The sequence below is a fragment of the Gekko japonicus genome, unplaced genomic scaffold, assembly GCF_001447785.1.
Source record: "Gekko japonicus isolate JY-2015 unplaced genomic scaffold, Gekko_japonicus_V1.1 scaffold369, whole genome shotgun sequence".
NCBI lineage: Eukaryota > Metazoa > Chordata > Lepidosauria > Squamata > Gekkonidae > Gekko > Gekko japonicus.
Window position 1 is genome coordinate 910,472 of NW_015160846.1, and position 21,964 is coordinate 932,435.

Consider the following 21,964-nt stretch of genomic DNA (forward strand, 5'->3'; position numbering starts at 1 on the left):
TGGGACAGGCTTCCTCGGGAGGCGGAGGGCTCTCCTTCTCTGGAGGTTTTCAAACAGAGGCTAGGTGGCCGTCTGACAGCAATGTGGATCCTGTGAACTTGGGCAGATCATGAGAAGGAGGGCAGGAAGGGCTGCCTCAGGGCTTAGTTCTCATTGTGGCCCTTTCTGACACGCCCAGGGAAATGCCTATCGCCACTTTGGGGTCAGGAAGCCATTTTTCTCCAGGCCAGTTTGGCCGAAGATCCTGGAGGGTTTTTGTCATCTTCTGGGCATGGTACAGGGGTCACTGGGGTGGGTGGGGGGGAAGGTATTTGTGAATTTCCTGCATTGTGCTGGGGGTTGGACTAGATGACCCTGGGGGTACCCCTTCCAACGCTATGATTCTATAAATAAATAACAAGCATAAATAATACCAAGCCCCCCATCTGCAGTTCCTCAGACACAGCTTAGAAATCAGGCTTTCCATTTCAGGCCGTTTTATAATGTTGATTAAAAAAAAAAAAAGACTTTGAATGTCAGTTGTGATTCACCGGTCCGGTGGCACGCAGAGTTTCGGAAGCAGTTTTCTGGTGTGCTCCTCTGGACATTTCCCCCTCCTTGCCCTCCTTGTGGGGCTGGACGCAACAGGCTCCACTCTGCGCCGTCTTTGCACGGAGAGAGATGCAACAATCGGTGCTCTTTGTTGAGACGATGCTGCGCTGCCCGGGCCACAGACGCCGCCCTTTCGAAGCCAGTCTTCAAAAGGCAGCGAGAGAGAACTCCCCACGCCAGAGTGCATCACACGCTGCCCGGCCTTTGAGCAAAAGGCCGCTCTAACAAAGGACACCCCACCCAGCACCTGCAAAGCAGGGAAAATGCCTCTCCCTTCTCGGGACGGCAGCGGCAGCTCATGACAAGGCAAAAAGACAGCTCAATTTTTAAATTAAAAACTGGCACATGCAAAAATGCAGAACGGAGCTAGTGCCGGCACGAGCAAATAGCACAAGCCACCCCATTAACTGTGCCCTCTAGCAGCAAGCGGAAGAAGAAATTGGATTTCTACCCCCTCCTTCACTTCCCGAAGAAGTCTCAGAGCAGCTTATGATCTCCTTTCCCCTCCCCTCCCCACAACAGGCACCCTGTGAGGTCGGTGGTGCTGAGAGAGCTCTGAGAGAACTTGTGACTGACCCAAGGTCACACCAGCAGCTGCACGTGGAGGAGGAGTGGGGAATCAAACCCGGTTCTCCCAGATTAGAGTCCGCGCTCTTAACCACTCCACCAAACTGCCTGTCACAAGCTGACCACTAGCAGATCAGTGTTACCAGAAAAGTGAATCAAATTCTGGGAGGAGCAACCCCCCTCACCTTTCCCCGTGAAACTGGGGCCTTAACTTGACAGTCCGCAACTGAAGAGCTCCAACAGAGAGACGGATCAGTCGTAAGCTCTTTGGGACAGACACTCTGCCCAGTTCCATGCAAGTGATCCTGGCAAAGCATCGCCCAAAACTTGACAGTCCGCAACTGAAGAGCTCCTACAGAGAGGCGGATGGACAACTGCCCCGGTGCCTGTTCCTCAGCGCTCCCACTCACCCAGACGGCCCCTCCGTGGCCACCGTTTCAGTCGTCAGCTCCTTGGGACCGGCACTCTGCCCAGTTCCGTGCAAGTGATCCTGGCAAAGCATCGCCCAAAGTGCCCAGATAAAACAGCCCCTGCTTGGCACCCTCAAGGTCCCAGGTTCAATCCCCGGCATCCCCGTTTAAAAAGAAGCTCATGGGGAAAACCGTTCTCTCTCGGAGACCCTGGAGAGTGGCTGCTGGTCAGGGCAGACCACACCCAGGGCGACTCTGCATCTGGCACTCGCTCCACATGTTCTCATCACTGAGGAAAAGGTGCAGCTCAAAACCACATTCAGATATCCCGGGGGCAGTGCTGTACTGACTGCGAAGTCACCCCTGAACGGCCATAAACCTATGCAGAAGGTACCATAAAACCCGGTGATCAAAGAAAGTGAAAGCGGCATGCAGCGGAGAAGGTACCCTAAAACTCAATGAAAGAAAGTGAAAGCAGCAGGCAGCGTAGAGGGTACCAGAAAACCCGACGATCAAAGAAAGTGAAAACGGCATGCAGCAAGAAAAGTGAAATTGGCATGCAGTGTAGAGGGTACCATAAAACCCGATGATCAAAGAAAGTGAAAGTGGCATGCAGTGTAGAGGGTACCATAAAACCCGATGATCAAAAGAACGTGAAAGTGGCATGCAGTGTAGAGGGTACCATAAAACCTGACGATCAAAGAAAGTTAAAGCAGTATGCAGCGCAGAGGGTACCATAAGCCCGACGATTAAAGAAAGTGAAAGTGACATGCAGTGTAGAGGGCACCATAAAACCTGGTGACCAAAGAAAGTGAAAGCGGCATGCAGCGTAGAGGGTACCCTAAAACCCGATGATAAAAGAAAGTGAAAGCGGCATGCAGCGTAGAGGGTACCATAAGCCCGACAATCAAAGAAAAGTGAAATCGGCATGCAGTGTAGAGGGTACCATAAAACCCGACGATCAAAGAAAGTGAAAGCGGCATGCAGTGTAGATGGTACCCTAAAACCGAATGAAAGAAAGTGAAATCGGCATGCAGCGTAGAGGGTACCCTGAAACCCGATGATCAAAGAAAGTGAAAGCGGCATGCAGTGTAGAGGGTACCCTAAAACCCGACGATGAAAGACAAGTGAAAGTGTCATGCAATGCAGAGGGGAATTTCTGTTCCAAGGTGGGTTTGGTAGCACAATGGAGAGAGAGGGGAATTCAGACTTGCCCAGGCTGGATGGCCCTGGGGACTGCCTCGGTATCAGGCGGCTCCATATGCTGCTGCTCTAACCCAGAATACGGGAGGCAGGATTGTGCCTCCCCCCCCCACCGCCCCCGTGAGTTCCTCCACCTGCCGCCACGCCCCTCTCGCAAGTGGGGGAAAGGACAATGCCATGACATCATTTCCTCTCACACCCTTTTGCCCTCTGCAGAATACCCCCCACTTATCTCCACTTTCACTCTGGGCAGGTAAATATTTATCTGCCAGCACTCATATTACACGGCAGAGGTCAAAGTCTCACTGGCTCTTCAAAGAAGTCGGACGGGTGTCCCCAAAGAGGCTCGGGTGATGTGCGGCAGGCAGGCGGGACCTCAAGAGGAACCAAAGAACCGCTAGACCGGAATCCGGTAGCAATGGCCAACAAGTTTTTTTTGGGGGGGGGGGGTAAGCTTTCAAGAGGACCGCGGTGCTCAGAGGTTGAGATGCTGAGATGCAGACCGGAAGGTCGGTAGCTCAACAGTTCGAGACCCAAGTGTGCCGCGTGACGGAGTGAGCTCCCGTCTCTGGCCCCAGGTCCTGCCAACCTAGCAGTTCAAAAGCAGGAACTTGCAAGTAGATAAATAGGTGCCGCTTTGTTGGGAAGGTAACAGCATTCCATGCACCTCGGCATCTAGTTATGCCGGCCACATGACCACGGAAAACATCTTCGGACAGCGCTGGCTCTTCGGCTTGGAAACAGAGATGAGCACCGCATCCCTAGAGTCGGATTCGACTGGTTTCCGAGCAAGGGAAGCCTTGACCTTGAAGCTTTCAAGAGGCCGAGCTCCCTTCGTCAGATACAAGTCGGAATGGAGACCTCCGAGTCTTTCTATCCCAGTCAGAAGGCGGGAGGGGAAGTTCCCAGAGAAGGAACTCGGAATGCAAAGGTACAATGCAAATTTTAATCCGCTCGATGAGAACAGAGGAAAAATCCCCTGATCACCTGAGTAGATTCTGCCTTGAGACTGGGGGGTGGGGGGTGGGGAGAACTGCCAGAGAGAAACTGGCCTGAGGTCGCTGACTAAGACAAGCGTCCAACCAGAGACTTCCTTCCCCTTCCCCACCTGCCGCACAGGCTCTCACGACAGCCAGCACAACGGAGAGGAAGAGGAGAAGCGAGCCCGCCTCCAAAGGACCCCGGAGACACAGAAGCAAAACAGCTGCCAGTTGCACACAGCACGTCTGTGGCCGTCTTGTGGTTGGGAGTTCCGCCTGCCCTGCAGCCAGCCACTCAAGACAGTAGGTTTTAAAGAGCATCACGGCAAAAAAGAGAACTCTCAGGCTGCTTTTGTACAGCTGAAGCAAAAGCCCTCTCCCCCCCCCCACCCCCGGGACTCTGCACTTAACGTCGAAGTCAGGGGTCCCCAACGTGGCGCCCACCCACACCTTCCCTGGTGCCTGCCAAGTACTTTCAGAAAGTGGTTAGGTTTCTGCCCGGCAGGGTTTTCTGGTTGGCTGTGCAGATCAAAAGGCGTCCTGCCTCAAATGTTGAAGAGTTAACCAGGAGAGTTCCAGATGACCTCGCTCCCTGACATCTTGTGGCTGGCCCCGCCTCCTGCAGCAGCCATTTTGTGACTGTGTCCATTGCCCCGTGTCAGAAGGCCAAAGGTGCACGCAGGCGCGGAAAGGTTTCCAGTGTTCCCTCTAAGCTGAGTTCGTGTGAGCTAGCTCACAGTTTTTTAGCCTCCGGCTCACAGGTTTTTGCCTTAGCTCAGGAAGGAGGGCTCCAGAGCAAACTAATTCATGCAGTAGCCAAAATCACTCACTCACAACTTTCATGCCAGTAGCTCACAAAGCGGAATGTTTACTCGCAAGACTCCACAGCTTAGAGGGAGGCATTGCAGTAAGTCTTCGCCAGAAGCATCAAAAGAGAGAAAGGCTTATCTGCCCAGAGGGGCTGCGTAGTGTTCCCGGGCGACTGTTGTGCCTGCGGAATGGTGAGATGAAGGAAGCGCCTAACATCCGCTCGCGCTCAGACCCGCTTCTTTCATGCTCAGATGTGTCTTCTCAAGGAGCCGCTCTGCCTACCAGGAACGTCTTGTCAACTCCTTGTGGTGCTGTAGCCAGCACCCAAGAAAAACCTTCTTAACAGATTTCAAGTCGGGATAAAGCCAGCCACTGCTTGCCTGGGCACACTCCGCAATCCGACACAGCAGGTAAAGAGGGGCCGTGGTGGAGGCCGCGGGGCGGGCGGGCCTGCCAGTTCCAGCCAGAATCTGCGTGTGTGAACGAGGGCACGGATGTCGTTTCCACGCAGTCACCGCGTCGTTCAGTGGGGCCGGTTCACACATTCCGGAGCAAACCACAGAGCACTAAGAAGTCACGCGGCGTAGATGCCTGTGCTGCTGACTCCTCCTGGGGCTGGTAGTCGGCCGGCCAGTTTGGTGTCGTGGTGAAGTGCGCGGACTCTAATCTGGGAGAACCGGGTTTGATTCCCCATGGCTCCACTTGCACCTGCTGGTGTGACCTTGGGTCAGTCACAAGCTCTGGCATAGCTGTCCTTGAAAAAGAGCCGTTTCTGCCAAGAGCTCTCTCAGCCCCGCCTACCTCACAGGGTGTCTGTTGTGGGGAGGGGAAGGGAAAGGAGTTTGTAAGCCGCTCTGAGACTCCAAGTGAAGGGCGGGGTACAAATCCAATCTCTTCTCTTCTTCTTCTCCAGCATGGCCAGCGTGGTCAGGAATAATGCTCCCTCTAAGCTATAGAGCCCTGTGAGCAAAAATTCTACTTTGTGAGCTCTTGGCATGAAAGTTGTGAGCAGGTGATTTGGCTATTGCATAAATTAGTTTGCTCTGGAGCCCTAAGACAAAAATGTGTGAGCCGGAGGCTAAAAAACTGTGAGCTAACTCGCACTAACTCAACTTAGAGGGAACACTGGTCAGGACTATGCTTCCCAGGGTGCATCGGGCCAGAGGAGGCGTCGAGAGTCCCAGGAAGAGGCGCAGGTGTGTTTGTTGGTTCTGTGATGAGAGGGAGGGAGAAGGTGGTGGTGGCGGCGCGACTTTGCTGAACTTTCTAATACCAATACCAAAATTAACATAAATAATTAAAACATCGACTTGTAGGGCGCGGCTGTTTCATGAGGGGGTGTGGCCCCGAAATGCCCCACAGTAGCTACGTTCCCGCCTGTGCAGGGCGGCCCACAGAGCCTGCAAATAAATCCGCAGAGAAAGCTTGCCAAACACGCAGGGTGAGTTAACTCTGACACTCTATATACTTACAACCAGTGCTCCCTCTAAGCTGTGGCGCCTTGTGAGCGAGAATTCTACTTTGTGAGCTACTGGCATTAAAGTTGTGTGAGCGAGTGATCTGGCTGCTGCATAAATTAGTTTGCTCTGGAGCCATCCTTCCTGAGCTAAGGCAAAAATGTGTGAGCCGGAGGCTTAAAAAACTGTGAGCCAGCTCACACTCACTCAGCTTAGAGGGAACACTGCTTACGACTGTAGAGCCCATCAGTTTGTGCCACCTTCGAAGACCAAAACCGGCAAGATGCGTCTGACCATGGCATACAAATAAGGCTTGCTCACGTGTTAGAAATGCATGGTTAGAATGCTTGTGGTCGTGACATCACAGCAGGCCAGCCAATGGCTGCAGGTGACCGGTTATGTATATAAGAAGCAATCCTTCCCCCTCTGAGGGGCAGCACTCACCTTCCGAGCTCTTCTCCGATTTCATAGACGTCTTCGACCTTCTGCTGCTTAAACACAGCCATGCCTGGACTCTTCATTGAGGTGCGCCGGTAATTCGGCTGGAAAATTAAAACAGAAAATAAACGTCAGCGTGCTGGGGACAAAAATACGCCGATCCTCCCTTTTGGCCACAAGCAAGCACAAACGGCACCGGTGCTCTCTCCCTTGTCACAGAACATGCCTTCAACTGACCCAGACCGAGGGTCCAGCAAGGTCCGGACCGTCAGTGGCCAGAGGGAGGCGAGTCTTGGCTCACGAAGGACCAGACAGCCTAGGAAAAAGAAACTCTCGAGGGCAACGTGCAGAGAGCAAGACGAGGGGCTCATCCGTGGGGAAGGCCTTGTCCCGGCATGTCATGAGAATGCCGTTCACACACCCCTTGAGGCATTTGGCTAGGGCATCCTCACCATGCAAGGTGTGTGGCTTCAGACAAAGATGAGCAGGGAGCGCACCTGGGAAGGGGACTAGGAGGACTGGGAGAAGGAGGGGAAAAAGAAGAGGAGGAGGAGGAGGAGATTGGATCGATACCCTGTCCTTCACTACCCAAAGGTGTCTCAGAGTGCTTTACAAACTCCTTTGCCTTCCCCTCCCCACAGCAGACAAATACCCTGTGAGGTCGGTGGGGCTGAGAGAGCTCTTGACAGAAACGGCTCTTTTTCAAGGACAGCTCTTATCAGAACTATGGCTTGCCCAAGGTCATCCAGCCAGGTGCAAGTGGAGGAGGAGGAGTGGGGAATCAAACCCGGTTCTCCCAGATTAGAGTCCGTGCACTTAAGAAGAAGAAAAGAAGAGATTGGATTTATACCCCATGGCCCTTCACTACTCGATGGAGTCTCAGAGCGGCTTACAATCTCCTTTCCCTCCCCCTCCCCACAACAGACACCCTGTGAGGTGGGTGGGGCTGAGAGAGCTCTTGACAGAAACGGCTCTTTTTCAAGGACAGCTCTGATCAGAACTACGGCTTGCCCAAGGTCATCCAGCCAGGTGCAAGTGGAGGAGTGGGGAATCAAACCCGGTTCTCCCAGATTAGAGTCCGTGCACTTAAGAAGAAGAAAGAAGAGATTGGATTTATACCCCATAGCCCTTCACTACCCGATGGAGTCTCAGAGCGGCTTACAATCTCCTTTCCCTTCCCCTCCCCACAACAGACACCCTGTGAGGTCGGTGGGGCTAAGAGAGCTCTGACAGAAACTGCTCTTTTTCAAGAACAGCTCTTATCAGAACTACGGCTTGCCCAAGGTCATCCAGCCAGGTGCAAGTGGAGGAGGAGCGGGGAATCAAGCCCGGTTCTCCCAGACTGGAGTCCGCGCACTTAACCACGACACCAAACTGGCTCTCTGGAAGAGGGTAGTGAAAAATCTGAGAAAATGGCCACCAGTTCTCCTGGAGAAGTTCCCTTCCAGAGGGGGCTCTACGGCGGAGGCAGAAAGACCCCCTCCTTCTACCATGGCTGGTGGTTTTGTAAACTGATAGGTAAATTTTGGACACAGATTCAAAACCAAATCCATATAATCACTGGTCATTTGATTCCCCTAACCCCGGGATCGATTCTTCTCACTCTGTGGGAAAACGGCAAAATCTCCAAAGCAAAACAAGAACTAATTATATGATAATGTTAATCGCGGCTAAATGTCTTATTGCATCTCTTTGGAAGTCTGCATCAATTCCATCGCTGCAAGAATGGCGCTTGAAGTTACGGGACTTGTTTATCCTGAATAAGATTACATACAATTTGGATAATTTTAGAGGTACCTCAGGCGACTCCAGTCTCCTAGAGAAATGGCAACCTCAAACGCTCAAGTGTTGGTCCGATCTCTCAAATGACTGCTATGCTTTAAGTAAAAAGCCAATTCTCTCTTCTCTGCTCATCTGAAGTCTAACACACTCTTCCACTGCTGGTGTAAATCTATGTTGTCCAACAAACCTTCTCAGCCCTGCATCTGTATTTCTAGCTTACTGCGATTAGTTCTTCATACTCAATTTTACTGATGGTTTGTACCCGTATCATGCTGTTCAATATTTCAGTTGTGTATACTTTGATGATTGTACTCGGTTCTGTTGGAAAATTGCAATATCATATGTAGTGGTTAAGTGCGTGGTGTAGTATTTAAATGTGCGGACTCTAATCTGGGAAAACCGGGTTTGATTCCCAACTCCTCCACATGCAGCTGCTGGATGACCTTGGGCAAGCCATGGTCCTGTCAGAGCTGTTCTTGAAAAAGGGCAGTTCTTGAAAGAGCTCTCTCAGCCCCATCTACCTCACAGGGTGTTTGTGGTGGGTAGGGGAAGGGGAAAGGAGTTTGTAAGCCACTCTGAGACTCCTTTGGGTAGTGAAGGGCGGGGTATAAATCCAATCCCTTCTTCTTCTTCTTCTTAAATAAAATAGCTATATTAAAAAAAAAGCTGATGCAGAAAGAAAGAAAGAAAGAAAGAAAGAAAGAAAGAAAGAAAGAAAGAAAGAAAGAAAGAAAGAAAGAAAGAAAGAAACGATGACTTATTGATAAACGAAAACCAAAAGTCTAAATTGAAGGAATGGGTATTTAATAAGGATGGGCTTTTGAACCGACATGTGTTGGTAAGTTGTCGTACAGCCCCCTTGTATAAGATCTTTAAAAGAGATCATTGCAGGACTGTATATCTAGAGAAACTAACTACTCAATCCCCGATGACTTATTGATAAACGAAAACCAAAAGTCTAAATTGAAGGAATGGGTATTTAATAAGGATGGGCTTTTGAACCGACATGTGTTGGTAAGTTGTCGTACAGCCCCCTTGTATAAGATCTTTAAAAGAGATCATTGCAGGACTGTATATCTAGAGAAACTAACTACTCTGGAGCTGAGAAGGGCTTTTACTGCCCTAAGGTTCCACGTCATACCCTCAATGGTTTGTATTGGCCGCTTTCAGGGTGTCCCTGCCGCCTCCAGAATATGCCTCTGTGGTATGGGTGAAGTGGATGATGTCGTGCATTACATTCTGAGATGTTCATGGCATGAACCACTTAGGCAAAGGTTTGTTTATCCTATTGTACCTCTGTATAATGGAATTTCAGAGCAGGATTTGACCGTTTTCTTGCTCTCTGATATTGATGCACATGTTACTAGCAGAATGGCTTTGTTTGCACTGGCGGCGAAAAAGATAAGACTGGGTCTAGGACTTACTGTAAGTTACTGATGTATACTGTTGGTTGTGCTTTGATTTATTTTGTGTTGTTATGGCCAATGGCTAAGACAATAAACTAAACTTGAGACTTGAAAGAAAGAAAGAAAGAAAGAAAGAAAGAAAGAAAGAAAGAAAGAAAGAAAGAAAGAAAGAAAGAAAGAAAGAAAGAAAACCTCCTTGGCAGTGTTCCCTCTAAGCTGAGCTAGTGCGAGCTAGCTCACAGTTTTTTAGCCTCCGGCTCACACATTTTTGCCTTTGCTCAGGAAGGGATGGCTCCAGAGCAAACTAATTTATGCCGTAGCCAAATCGCTCGCTCACAACTTTAATGCCAGGAGCTCACAAAGTAGAATTTTTGCTCATAGGATTCCACAGCTTAGAGAGAGCACTGTCTTTGGGTGCCTGCAAAGAACCAAACCCAGAAAGGAAAAGCAAAGAACATTGATTTCACACTTAGGGTGTGGAGTTCTAAACCCCTCTAAGCTGACGGTGGCCGCCAGTGACACCCACAAGACAAGCAGTGACTCCGTCCTTTCGCTGCACCTGTCCCATGAGGGAATTCTCTTCTCTTGGAAGAGCGAAGAGAGAGTTTTCTGGTCAGGCTGGCTTCGGGTGGCCAGGGTGAGGTTTTTGTATGGTTGTGAAGTTTTTGCAGGCCCGATTGAGGACGGAGTGCGTGTATGCGTATTTGTGTGCGCGCACACACACACACAAGATGAGTGGCCCATGAGAAAAGTGGAATACAAATGAAATAAATAAGAAACTGTAGGGACAGAAGACGCCTCCACCGAACATTCCTGGGCTGTTTGGGACTGGCTGTCTGGTACTTAAGTAAAGGTAAAGGTTCCCCTTGCTCGAAAGCCACTCGAATCCGACTCTAGGGGGGGCGGTGCTCATCTCCGTTTCCCAGCCGAAGAGCCAGCGCTGTCCGAAGACTTCTCCGTGGTCACGTGGTCGGCATGACTAGACACCGAGGCACACGGAACGCTTGGTACAGCACAAAACAGTCTTGATAGGACTGCCGGCTCCAGGTTGGGAAATACCTGGGGATTTGGGGGGTGGAGCATGAAGGGGTTTAGGGAAGGGGGACTTCAGTGAGGCTCAATGCCAAAGAGCCCACCTTCCAAAGTGGCTGTTTCCTCCGGGGGTGTGTGTGTGATCTCTGTCGTCCGGAGATCAGTTGTAATCCCGGGAGATCTCCAGGCCCTGCCTGGAGGCTGGCAACCCCAAGTCCTGAAGGCTAGCATCTCCTCTGCAAGTGAACTCAAACCCAGAGTCCCACGCTGGCATCGAGAGCAGAAGGAACCAAGGAAGGGTGGACCTGCTGGCGTCACGAGCGGTAGGGCTCCCGACCCGTGATCCGCAGCACCATTCCCAGAGAATGCGGCCAAGCCAAAAACGCCTCCGCAGGGGACACACAATCAGGGGAGAAATCCAGGTTCAGTTCCCAGGAGCACAGCGCCACTGGGTCGGGCCCAATCCACTTCCTTTCCCAAGGACTTTGCAACCTCCTATCTAACCCTCAAGAGAAAGCTGCATTTCCCTCGGCTATTACAGGCCACGGCCAGCCAGCGGTATGGCTTCCTCCCCAAAACACTAAGATTTGGGAAATATTAGCTCAATCTATTCCTTGTGTAAACAATATATCCCCTGCCCCCGTCTACGGGGCCTTTCCCGGCCGGCTCTTGGCGGAACTCAAATCACAGCCATGAAAATCTTGTAAACAACATGGCACAGACACAAAAAATGTTCTCAGATACCATCAGAAACGCTGCAAATCGGTTAGATAATAAAACGGGAGTAAATCCCTGGGGCCATTTAGCGGTGCGATCCCCGTGCAGGGTAATCCCAGTTTAAACCTAATTAACTCAATGAGTTTAGACCGGAGTAACCACGCACAGGATTGCAGGGTCCGTCCCCTTTGGAAAGGCACGTCGGGTTCACGGCAAACAGCCATCTGCAGAAAACGATTTGGAGGAGGGAAAGGAAGTCAGGGCGCTCACAGCTGTAGGTTCAGACCTATCTGAGACGCCAAGTTCAGAGGCAGCCTCCTTCAGTGGGTCAGCCTCGTGATTTCACAGATGCTTCAGCCGTACAGAGGATTTGCACAGGACGGGATTAACCGGCAGCTACGGCCTTCAGCCTCAGTTATCCCAATCTGCAAAATGAGGGTAATGTTAAAGGTCTGCCTTACTAGGCTTTTGTGACTCCCGGAACTGCGCTCCAGGTCCCGGGACGCTAAGAGCTCTCTGGGAAGGAGAGTGGGACTATAGAGCACACCTTTATCCAGGCAAACTCCCTTCCCAACCTATGAAGAGGGCAAAACACTGGAAGCAGAAGGTACTCGGTTACTTCCCGCCTTGACCACCGGCCCATGAAGAGAGTGGTGAAGTTTGGGATGGGGGGTGGACTTTGTTTTCTAATTGTCCCCTCAGATCTGAGGAAAAGTCCACTCCACCCGCTGGCCACTCTTGCTTCAGTTTGGTGTAGTGGTTAAGAGCGGCGGACTCTAGTCTGGAGAAGGAGGTTTGATTCCCCACTCCTCCTCCACATGCAGCCAGCTGGGTGACCTTGGGCCAGTCACAAGTTCTTTCAGAGCTGTTCTCCCACTAGCAGTCCTCGAAAGAGCTCTCTCAACCCCACCTACGTCATAGGGTGTCTGTAGTGGGGAGGGGGACGGGAAGGAGATTGTGAGCCGCTCTGAGACTCCTTCAGGTAGTGAAGGACAGGGTATAAATCCAATCTCTTCTTCTTCAATCCCCCCCCCATTTCTGACACCTTTCCCCATAGACACCTTTTCTGACACCTCTTCCCACCTTCCCCCCCGGTTTTTTTGACATATTTATTTCCTTCACTATGTTTCCCCCTGGAATTAAACCCAAACAAATGGTAATCATATAAACTAAGTTTGTTATTCCTGTTTGGTCCTTGAATCTGTTAAACATCTTCCTTATGCTGTGTGCTAATTTACTGCTCACCTTCTACCTATATGTATGGACTGGTAGTTTCCATTTCACTGTATCTGAAGATGTGTGCCTGCACACAAAAGCTTATACCTTGAATAAAACTGTGCTGGTCTTAAAGGTGCCCCCGGACTCAGACTTCGTTCCTCTCCCTCTGCAAAGATAGACTCAGGTGGGTAGCCCTGTTGGTCTGAAGCAGTAGAACAAAGTCCGAGTCCAGCGGCACCTTTAAGACCCACCAAGGTTTATTCAAGGTGTGAGCTTTCAGGTGCAGGCACACTTCCTCAAACACACTGAAACGAGTGAAAGAAGTGAGCGGCAACTCACGAAAGCTCGTCCCCTGCCACATATTTTGTTCGTCTTCAAGGTGCTGCTGGACTCTGGCTCTTTTCTACTGCTCCAGATAGACTGACACAGCAGCTACCCATCTTGAAATGAAAGTTATCAGTCCGATGCATGCCACTGGCCTCAAATTTTGCTCCTCTCCCTCTCTATCTGCAAAGATAGACTCAGGTGGGTAGCCAGGTCGGTCTGAAGCAGTAGAACAAAGTTCGAGTCCAGCGGCACCTTTAAGACCCACAAAGGTTTATTCAAGGTGTGAGCTTTCGGGTGCAGGCACACTTCCTCAAACACACTGAAACGAGTGAAAGAAGTGAGCGGCGACTCACGAAAGCGCCTCCCCTGCCACATATTTTGTTCGTCTTCAAGGTGCTGCTGGACTCTGGCTCTTTTCTACTGCTCCAGATAGACTGACACAGCAGCTACCCATCTTGAAATGAAAGTTATCAGTCCGATGCATGCCACTGGCCTCAAATTTTGCTCCTCTCCCTCTCTGTTTAGTTAAAAGGTGTTCACTAGAATAAACACCGGCTGCACGTTTAGGGCAGGCTGTAATCGAGAGAGCCGCCACCTTCCAGCAACCGGCTTCTGTGTCCCAAAGCCAAGACACTTCGCACCAACACAGATTCCAGAGGAGCACGAAGGAAAGGGCACGGCCAGTCCAGTTCACGGGGTGCCCAAAGAGGCAGTGCTGGCACCAAAGCCTTCCCCCAAATAATGAAGGTCCCTCTTTGGTGTAGGGTTAGGAGCGCGGACTCTAATCTGGGAGAACCGGGTTTGATTCCCCACTCCTCCGCCACATACAGCTGCTGGTGTGGCCTTGGGTCAGTGACAAGTTCTCTCAGAGCTGTTCTCTCAACAGCAGTCCTCAAAAGAGCTCTCTCAGCCCCACCGACCTCACAGGGTGTCTGTTGTGGGGAGGGGAAGGAAAAAGGAGATTGCAAACTGCTCTGAGACTCCTTCGGGTAGTGAAGGGCGGGGTATAAATCCAATCTCTCCTCCTCCTCCAGGCCCACCATTCATTTCCTGGAATCATGACGCCAGCACTATGAAGGCCGGCATATGTAAAGCCGGCAGCAGACAGAGATGCAACGGTGGCCCTCCTCCCTCCCTCTTAGACCCTGGTGCTGGGGAGCTGCACAAAAGCACAGCTTTCGAATGCAGGCTGTGCAGGGGGGGCTCCTGGCGACATGAAACAGCCGCCCACCTGCTCTCCTCACCCCCAGGGAGGACACAGAAAGCCACTGAGACAGGAAAGCAGGTTCAGCCACGGCTATTACACGGCTTGTCAACATTTGGGGAGGGGCTGTGGCTCAGTGGCAGGCCTGTGTTTGGCACGCAGAAGGTCCCAGGTTCAATCCCCGGCATCTCCAGCTAAATTATTGGGCAGCAGGTGATGGGAAAGACCTCCGCCTCAGACCTTGGACAGCTGCTGCCAGTCTGAGCAGACAATACTGACCTTGATGGCAAGGCTGCACAAAAGCACAGCTTTCGAATGCAGGCTGTGCAGCAGGGGCTCCTGGCAACATGAAACAGCCGCCCACCTGCTCCCCCCAACCCCAGGGAGGACACAGAAAGCCGCTGAGACAGGAAAGCAGAAGTTCAGGTTCAGCCACGGCTATTACACGGCTTGTCAACATTTGGGGAGGGGCTGTGGCTCAGTGGCAGGCCTGTGTTTGGCACGCAGAAGGTCCCAGGTTCAATCCCCGGCATCTCCAGCTAAATTATTGGGCAGCAGGTGATGGGAAAGACCTCCGCCTCAGACCTTGGACAGCTGCTGCCAGTCTGAGCAGACAATACTGACCTTGATGGCAAGGGGCTGTGTGGCCCAGTGGCAGAGGCTCTGCTTGGCATGCAGAAGGTCCCAGGTTCAGTCCCCGGCATCTCCCGTTAAAAAGGACCAGGCAGGGGGTGATGGGAAAGACCTACGCCTGAGACCCCGCAGAGCGGCTGCCAATCTGAGTAGACAAGACTGACCTTGGTGGACCGAGGGGCTGACTCAGTATATAAGGCAGCTTCCTGTGGGTCAGGCTCAGGCAGGATCTCTTCCTGGCAGAAAACCATTTACCATCAAAAAGAAGCAATTCTGAACATAATTACTTGAAAATATGCAAAATTTACATATGTTAAGATGTATATTTAAGCATAATTTTACACTGTCCTCGATTTTACTGTTAACCTTTTGTCTAAAAACAATAAAAATCTTTAAATTAAAAAAGAAGAAGACCTCTTTGGTCCTTTCCGCACTCGGATCTCATCCCTGGTTTTGTCCGAGTTCAACGCACGCGAGTTCAACTCGCGACACAATTACCTTGCGTTTATCCCTGGTTGTAACGGCATCCGTTTATCCCGGGACGAGCGTGGGGCGAAACCTCAATGTAGTGTGGAAGCAAAAAATACCCCGAGACAATGACAGGGGTGAACTTGCGTGTAGTGTAGAATGTAAATCTGGGGAGAGGGTTGAACCAGGATTTACGGTCTAGTGCGGAAAGGACCTCCAAGTGGCTCCAGACCCTCCTCGTCCAGTGGCCAGCCTGCCTGCCTGCCTGGCACCCCTCCCCCACGATTTCCCAACCACAGTGGGTTACAAAGAAAATCCTCCCCGGAGACCCCCAAAGCCCAAGGGGTTTCTCTCCCAGTCACTCCAACCGTCCCTTGACCTTAACTGGGGTCACGACCAAGGCGCCCTCTAAGCTGTGGAGTCTTGCGAGCAAAAAATTCTACCTTGTGAGCTACCGGGGCATTAGAGTGGTGAGCGAGCGATTGGGCTGCTGCAGAAATTAGTTGGCTCTGGAGCCCCCTCCTTCCCGAGCCAAGACAAAAGTGTGTGAGCCGGAGGCTAAAAGAACTGTTGAGCTAGCTCACACTAACTCAGCTTAGAGGGAACCCTGGCAGGGAGCCGAATTCCCATATCCGGCTTCGCTGACCCAGCTGCTGGAACTCAGGAGGTCCTGGGCAGTGTTCCCTCTAAGCTGAGTTAGTGTGAGGTAGCTCACAGTTTTTTAGCCTCTGGCTCACAGATTTTTTTCTCAGCTCAGGAAGGATGGGCTCCAGAGCACACTGATTTAATGCAGTGGCCAAATTGCTCGCTCACAACTTTAATGCCAGTAGCTCACAAAGTAGAATTTTTGCTCACAAGACTCCATAGCTTAGAGGGAACATTGGTCCCAGGAGCCACTCCAGAACCACTGGAGCAAGGAAAGAGGTGGCCATGCCAGGCAGACAGGGTGAGCATCCCTTGAAGGAGGAAAGGGAGCGTTTGCTCTAAAGGAATACTCGGAGGCAGAAGGGTCGAGTCCGTCCCAGAATCCATTGCCGCTCATCAGGCAGACTGTGAACGTGCTGGACAACCACCAAGTGCGCCATGCCAAAGATTCCTGTGGCTTCGGAGTGGAGTGCCCCCAGGGCCATGTGTGGGTGGCCCATCCCAACGGGGTCAGCCTGGAGGCTGGCCGCTTGCAAGAGGAGAGGCCCCTGCGGCCGGCAGCTCCAAACCGCCTCCAGGGCTCGACTCCTCTCTGCAACTCAGGATGGGCCGGACTAGACCAGCTAATTGCCGGGGTGGGCGGCAGGAACCCACCCTCGGGCATCCGGAGGCCACCGGCTGGAGGGGAGAGGAAAGACAAAATGGAGGAGGGCTTGGGAAGAAAGGAGGAGGAGGAGGAGGAAGAAGAAGAGGAGGAGGAGGAAGAGGAGATTGGATTTATACCCTGCTCTTCAGTACACGAAGGAGTCCCAGAATGGCTCACAATCTCCTTTCCCTTCTCCTCCCCACAACAGACATCCTGTGAACAATGCTCCCTCTGAGCTGTGAAATCTTGTGAGCAAAAATTCTCCTTTGTGAGGTTCTGGCATTAAAGTTGTGAACGAGTGATTTGGCTGCTGCATCAATTCGTTTGCTCTGGAGCCATCCCTTCCTGACCTAAGACAAAAACGTGTGAGCTGGAAGCTAAAAAACTGTGTAACCAACTCAGCTTAGAGGGAACAATGCCTGTGAGGTAGGCAGGGCTGAGAGAACTCTTTCGAGGACTGCTCTTGAGAGAACAGCTCTGAGAGAATTTGTGACTGACCCAAGGTCACCCAGCTGGCTGCATGGAGGAGGAGTGGGGAATCAAACCCACTTCTCCCAGTTTAGAGTCTGCACTCCTAACCACTACGCCAAGCCTCCCTTCTCCGTGTGAGTTCTCCACAAACCACGACGGCCACGCCGTTCAGACCCAACCAACAATCTCCCCAACAGGAACCAGCTCACCCCTTGTTTCCTACGGAGACGTCCGGGGGGCTGGCACTGAACACAGAACCTCCTGGAGACGTGGGGATGGAGCCTGGGGAGGGCAGGGACCTCAGTGGGGCACAAGGCCCCAGAGTCCACCCTCCAAAGCAGCCATTTCCTCCGGGGGAACAACTGAGGTTGACCAGCTCGAGCGTGTCCAGAAGAGGGCAGCCAGGAGGGTGAGAGGGTTGGGATCCAAGTCTTACGAGGAAAGGCCGAGAGAGTTGGGTCTGTTTAGCCTGGGAAAGAGAAGGCTTAGAGGGGACAGGATTGCCCCCTTAAGTATTTGAAGGACCGTCATGTAGACGATGGAGCGGATCTCTTCTCTCTTGCTCCGGATTGCAAGACTCGATCTAATGGGTGGGAATCACGAGGGAGTCGATACCGGCTAACTATCAGGAGAAACTTCCTGACTGCAAGAGTGGTTGAGCAGTGGAACAGACTGCCTCGGGAGGGGGTGGAGGCTCCTTTGCTGGACGTTTCCAAGCGGAGGCTGGACGGCCCTCTTTCGGGTATGTTGGAGGGCCGTCTTTCGGCTGTGCTCCTGCAGAGTGCAGGGGGCTGGACTAGATGACCTGCAAGGTCCCTTCCCGCTCCAACATTCTATGATCTCTGTAGTCTGGAGATGAGCTGTAATTCCGGAGGATCCCCAGGCCCCACCTGGAGGCTGGCATCCCTCCATCACCCTACAGGGAAACAGATTCTCCCTCACCCTGCTGGCTGAGTTGGCACCGTCTGCCCATGTCGGCGCTTGATGTGCTCTTCCCGAAAGGCTTAATCCAGAAACCGGAGCCCTTTCTCGGGGCGAGGCGCTCCTTGCGACAACTTAATTAACCCAGGGGGGCCCACCTAGAGAACCACCCAGCATTCTTCCTGCTTCTCCTGATACCTGGGCCACCACTGGAGCCCGTCGTCCTCGCAAGACTGTCTTAATCCTTCCTCCCCACGCCCTCTGCCTCCCCACCCTTCGCGGTGCCAGGGACTCACAGAAACGCTGTCAGAGGATCAGACCTGGGCCGGGATCACGTCTAGGCTGGAGTGAGGCTTGGGGGAAAGTCTGAGACAGCCAGAAAGGAATTCAGAGAGAGAGAGGAAGGCCCAGAGCCGGCGTTTACAGCCGCGTAAACAGAAGCAAAGGTCCAAAGGGGAGTTGGCGGCGGCAGATTCGGGAGGGGAAGACCAAGTGGGGAGGGAGGGGCCGTCACACTGCTGAGGGCGAACACGTTGCCCAGCGTGGCTTGACCGCTAATGGCCCAGTGCCCAAGGAGAAGGCCGACAGTTGACCTCGCAGTTGGAGATCTTTTGAGTCGCTCCAGGCACTAATCACAGGCAGATGCAGCGGCCTTATACGGGGTCGATCAAGGTCAGGATTGTCTGCTCGGATTGGCAACCGCTCTCCAGGGTCTCAGGCAGAGAGGTCTTTCCCGTCACCTGCTGCCTGGTCCTCTCGAACTGGAGACGGTGGGGATTGAACCTGGGAACACCTGTGTACAAAGCGGAGGCTGCTCCACTGAGCCAATCACATTGGCTGCTGCAGTTTCCGCAAAAGGTCAGAGCGGACTTCCGCAAGTACTAAGGAGCCCGGCTGGCCACGATCCCTGGACCCTCCCTTTGCACATTTAGGTACAATCCTCTCACCCTTTACTTTTCACAAAAGATTTGGGGGAACGGCACAAGGGCAGTGCTGCTGTAGCCGCAACAAGGGGCGCAGGCATTTCAAAAGTCTGCCAAATTTTAAAGCATGGATTGGGCTAAGAAGAGGATAACCCACACACCCCATTTCCCTCTCTTGTTCTCTGTAAGCTGAAACCCACTGGCTCTATTCTTAGAACAGGATCCAAACTTTTCACCCTGGGTTTCCCCGTCTGCATGGAAGTCAAAGAGGACCCACCTGGATTTACTGGGGAAGGACAAGAAAGGGAAGAAACCGAATTGCAAAGAAGAAGAAGAAGAGATTAGATTTCTACCCTGCCCTTTACTCAGAGTGGCTCACAATCTCCTTTCCCTTCCCCTCCCCACAACAGACACCCTGTGAGGTAGGTGGGGCTGAGAGAGCTCTTTGAGACCTGCCCCTGATAGAACAGCTCTGAGAGAACTTGTGACTGATCCAAGGTCACCCAGCAGCTGCATGTGAACTGACAAGATGCAGCAGTTGAAATGGGAGGGGCACAATTAGGTTATCAGTAACCAAAAGACGCCGTGCTGAAGACCAGAAGGGTTACAGGAGACAGCAGTTAAGTTTCTTTTCTTTCTTTCTTGTCCAGTTTGGTGTCGTGGTTAAGTGCGCGGACTCTAATTTGGGAGAACCGGGTTTGATTCCCCACTCCTCCACTTGCACCTGCTGGTGTGACCTTGGGCAAGCCATAGTACTCTTAGAGCTGTTCTCTCAAGGACAGTTCTGGAAAGAGCTATCTCAGCCCCGCCTACCTCACAGGGTGTTTGTTGTGGGGAGGGGAAGGGAAAGGGAAAGGAGATTGTGAGCCGCTCTGAGACTCCGAGTGAAGGGCGGGGTATATATCCAATCTTCTCTTCTTCTTCCTTCTCTGGTGCAGTAGGATGGATTGTTCTAACTCCTTACGGCGGATGTTTCCTCGGGGCCTTTGTATCTGTTTACTGCCGGAGTGGCTGCGATTACATGCCCTGACCGTGCTGTTTGTTTTTAATTTCACATTCATCCAAAAGTCTGGCAGGCCGGCCCGCTGGACTCCACTGCGAGAGATCAAGAGGTGGCCCACATTCTGCGAAGTGGATATGCCGCGCACCTCCTTGCCTCTCTTTCATCGCCCAAGCCCCGAGAGGGGCACATGGCATCCGGGACCACATCTGGCCCGTCAACACTTCCCAGACACCCAGACACACTGCAGGACTGGCTGGTGGGTGGATGTGCCCGAAAAACCATATAAAGGGCACGAAGACCGCCAGAGTGGAAGACGGAGCTACAGTGGGGTGTCTACCCCTTTTGGAAGATCCAGAGGCCAACCCGGAATCTTCAAACGCAGGCTGACATCCCAGTGGGCCGTGGCTGGTACCCAAAGGGCCTTGTGTCGGATTTCTGCTGCCCACTGGGGCTTTCCCCCGACTTCCCCTCCCACAAGACATCCCTGGTGGTCAGGGGACCATCCAGAGTCATGTGCTCTGGGGCGATGGGGTATTGGAGGAGGAGAAGGAGAAGAAATTGGATTTATACCCCCTCTCACTACTCGAAGGAGTCTCAGAGTGCCTTACCATCTCCTCTCCCTTCCCCTCCCCACAACAGACACCCTGAGAGGTAGGTGGGGCTGAGAGAGCTCTCTCGAGGACTGCTCGTGAGAGAACAGCTCTGAGAGAACTTGTGACTGACCCAAGGTCACACCAGCAGCTGTATGTGGGGGGGGAGTGGGGAATCAAACCCGGTTCTCCCAGATTAGAGTCCGTGCTCCTTACCACTACACCAAACAAGGAGGGTGGCTGAATCCTGGCCAGTCATTTAAACGACGACCCTTGAGGTTGGCGATTTAAGTTTCACTAATGGGAAAGATCCAGGATAAATGAAGCTCGAAGGTTCTAGGGCTGTTTCCCGAGGACTGAAAACCGAAATGCTACACCGGACTCCTCGTGCACAATTCCCTTCAAATCCACAGGCAGAGGATCCACATGAACCCCAAAACCCCGCAAACAGATAGCCAGCATCACGCATCCCTGCCAAACTTCTAGCCCCCAGGACCGGCACCCAAAAGATCCCCTGACCCCCAAAGGCACACGCGCCAAAAGAACACAAGCCGTCCAAACCCCCGACATTTCTTTGAATCATCTCTTCGCCAGCCAAACAAGAGGCAGCCAGGCTAAATGCCTCTCTCTCCTCTCATGCAGGGATCTAGCCGGAGCGTGGCCAGAGGCGAGAGTCTTTGGCATGAACTGAAGAGCAAGAAGCAAAGGGTGTCAGGCCAGCCGGTCCAGGCCTAGCCCGCGTTGGGCTCTGTGGCACTCTTGGTTTTTCTCTTTACTTAAACCGTATTTTTGCCATTTTTTAAAAGGGGTTTTGTGTCCCTGCTGGGGAGACACGCAGGGTAAAACAACAACAACGCTTACTGAAATAAAAACAAACTTCCCCTTGGCTCACGAAAAGGTCGCACAGATCCATGCGGCTGCACACTTTGTGAGAAAGGAACCGTATAATCTTTTTGTAGCACCGCTGGGGTGGGGTGGGGAAATGCCCCGTCTGATCCCACAGGGACGTGTAATTTATGCCTAAGGGGGGGGGGAGGCAGCCCCTCACCTGTTCCACATCAACTGACAAAGGACATCAACTTCCCGAAAGCAGCCCTTAAAAAACACACACACATGCAAGTAGGGAGCCAGGCCTTCTCTTCGGGGAAGGGACAGGGTGGTGTCCGCGTCCCCAAAACAGACTTCTGCACACAGGGGCATTATTTTTGTCCCGCTCCACTTGGCAACGCTCCCTCTCCCAGAAGCCCCGGCACAGGAGCAGGGTCCTGTATTTGGGGTCTGAACTTCCTTCCACAACCACGTCAGGGCCCCCTCCCCTCCCCCCGGAGACCCAACTCACAAACCTCACACAGCACTCAGGCCTGTTGCCCGTGTCTCAGCGTGGGAGACCCGGACGCTTGAGACGGTGGGAATGGCAACAGGTCTAGCGAGCCCCTCGGACGGGGCAGGCCTCCCAGGGCACTGACGGGCAAAGGCACCTCCCTTCACCCCTACCCCCCCCCCCCCTCGGGCCTCAGCGGTC

General features: G+C 52.5%; 1 protein-coding gene across 4 annotated transcripts in view; it reads right to left on the reverse strand.

The window, feature by feature from the left end:
• The window catches only part of DAPK2 (death-associated protein kinase 2), a 63,840-nt gene extending 41,992 nt beyond the window's left edge, over window positions 1–21,848 (reverse strand). The window contains exons 1-2 of one of the 4 annotated variants that reach the window (XM_015420263.1): window positions 18,223–18,327; window positions 6,463–6,560 (exon numbers count right to left, since the gene is read on the reverse strand). In XM_015420263.1, coding sequence (XP_015275749.1) covers window positions 6,463–6,539 — 77 coding nt within the window. In that variant the 5' untranslated portion in view covers window positions 6,540–6,560; window positions 18,223–18,327. Of the gene's footprint in view, window positions 1–6,462; window positions 6,561–18,222; window positions 18,328–21,490; window positions 21,515–21,785 lie in introns of those variants that run through there. The other 3 variants (XM_015420250.1, XM_015420255.1, XM_015420240.1) reach the window with 3 other exon arrangements.
• Between the last annotated feature and the right edge of the window lie 116 nt (window positions 21,849–21,964).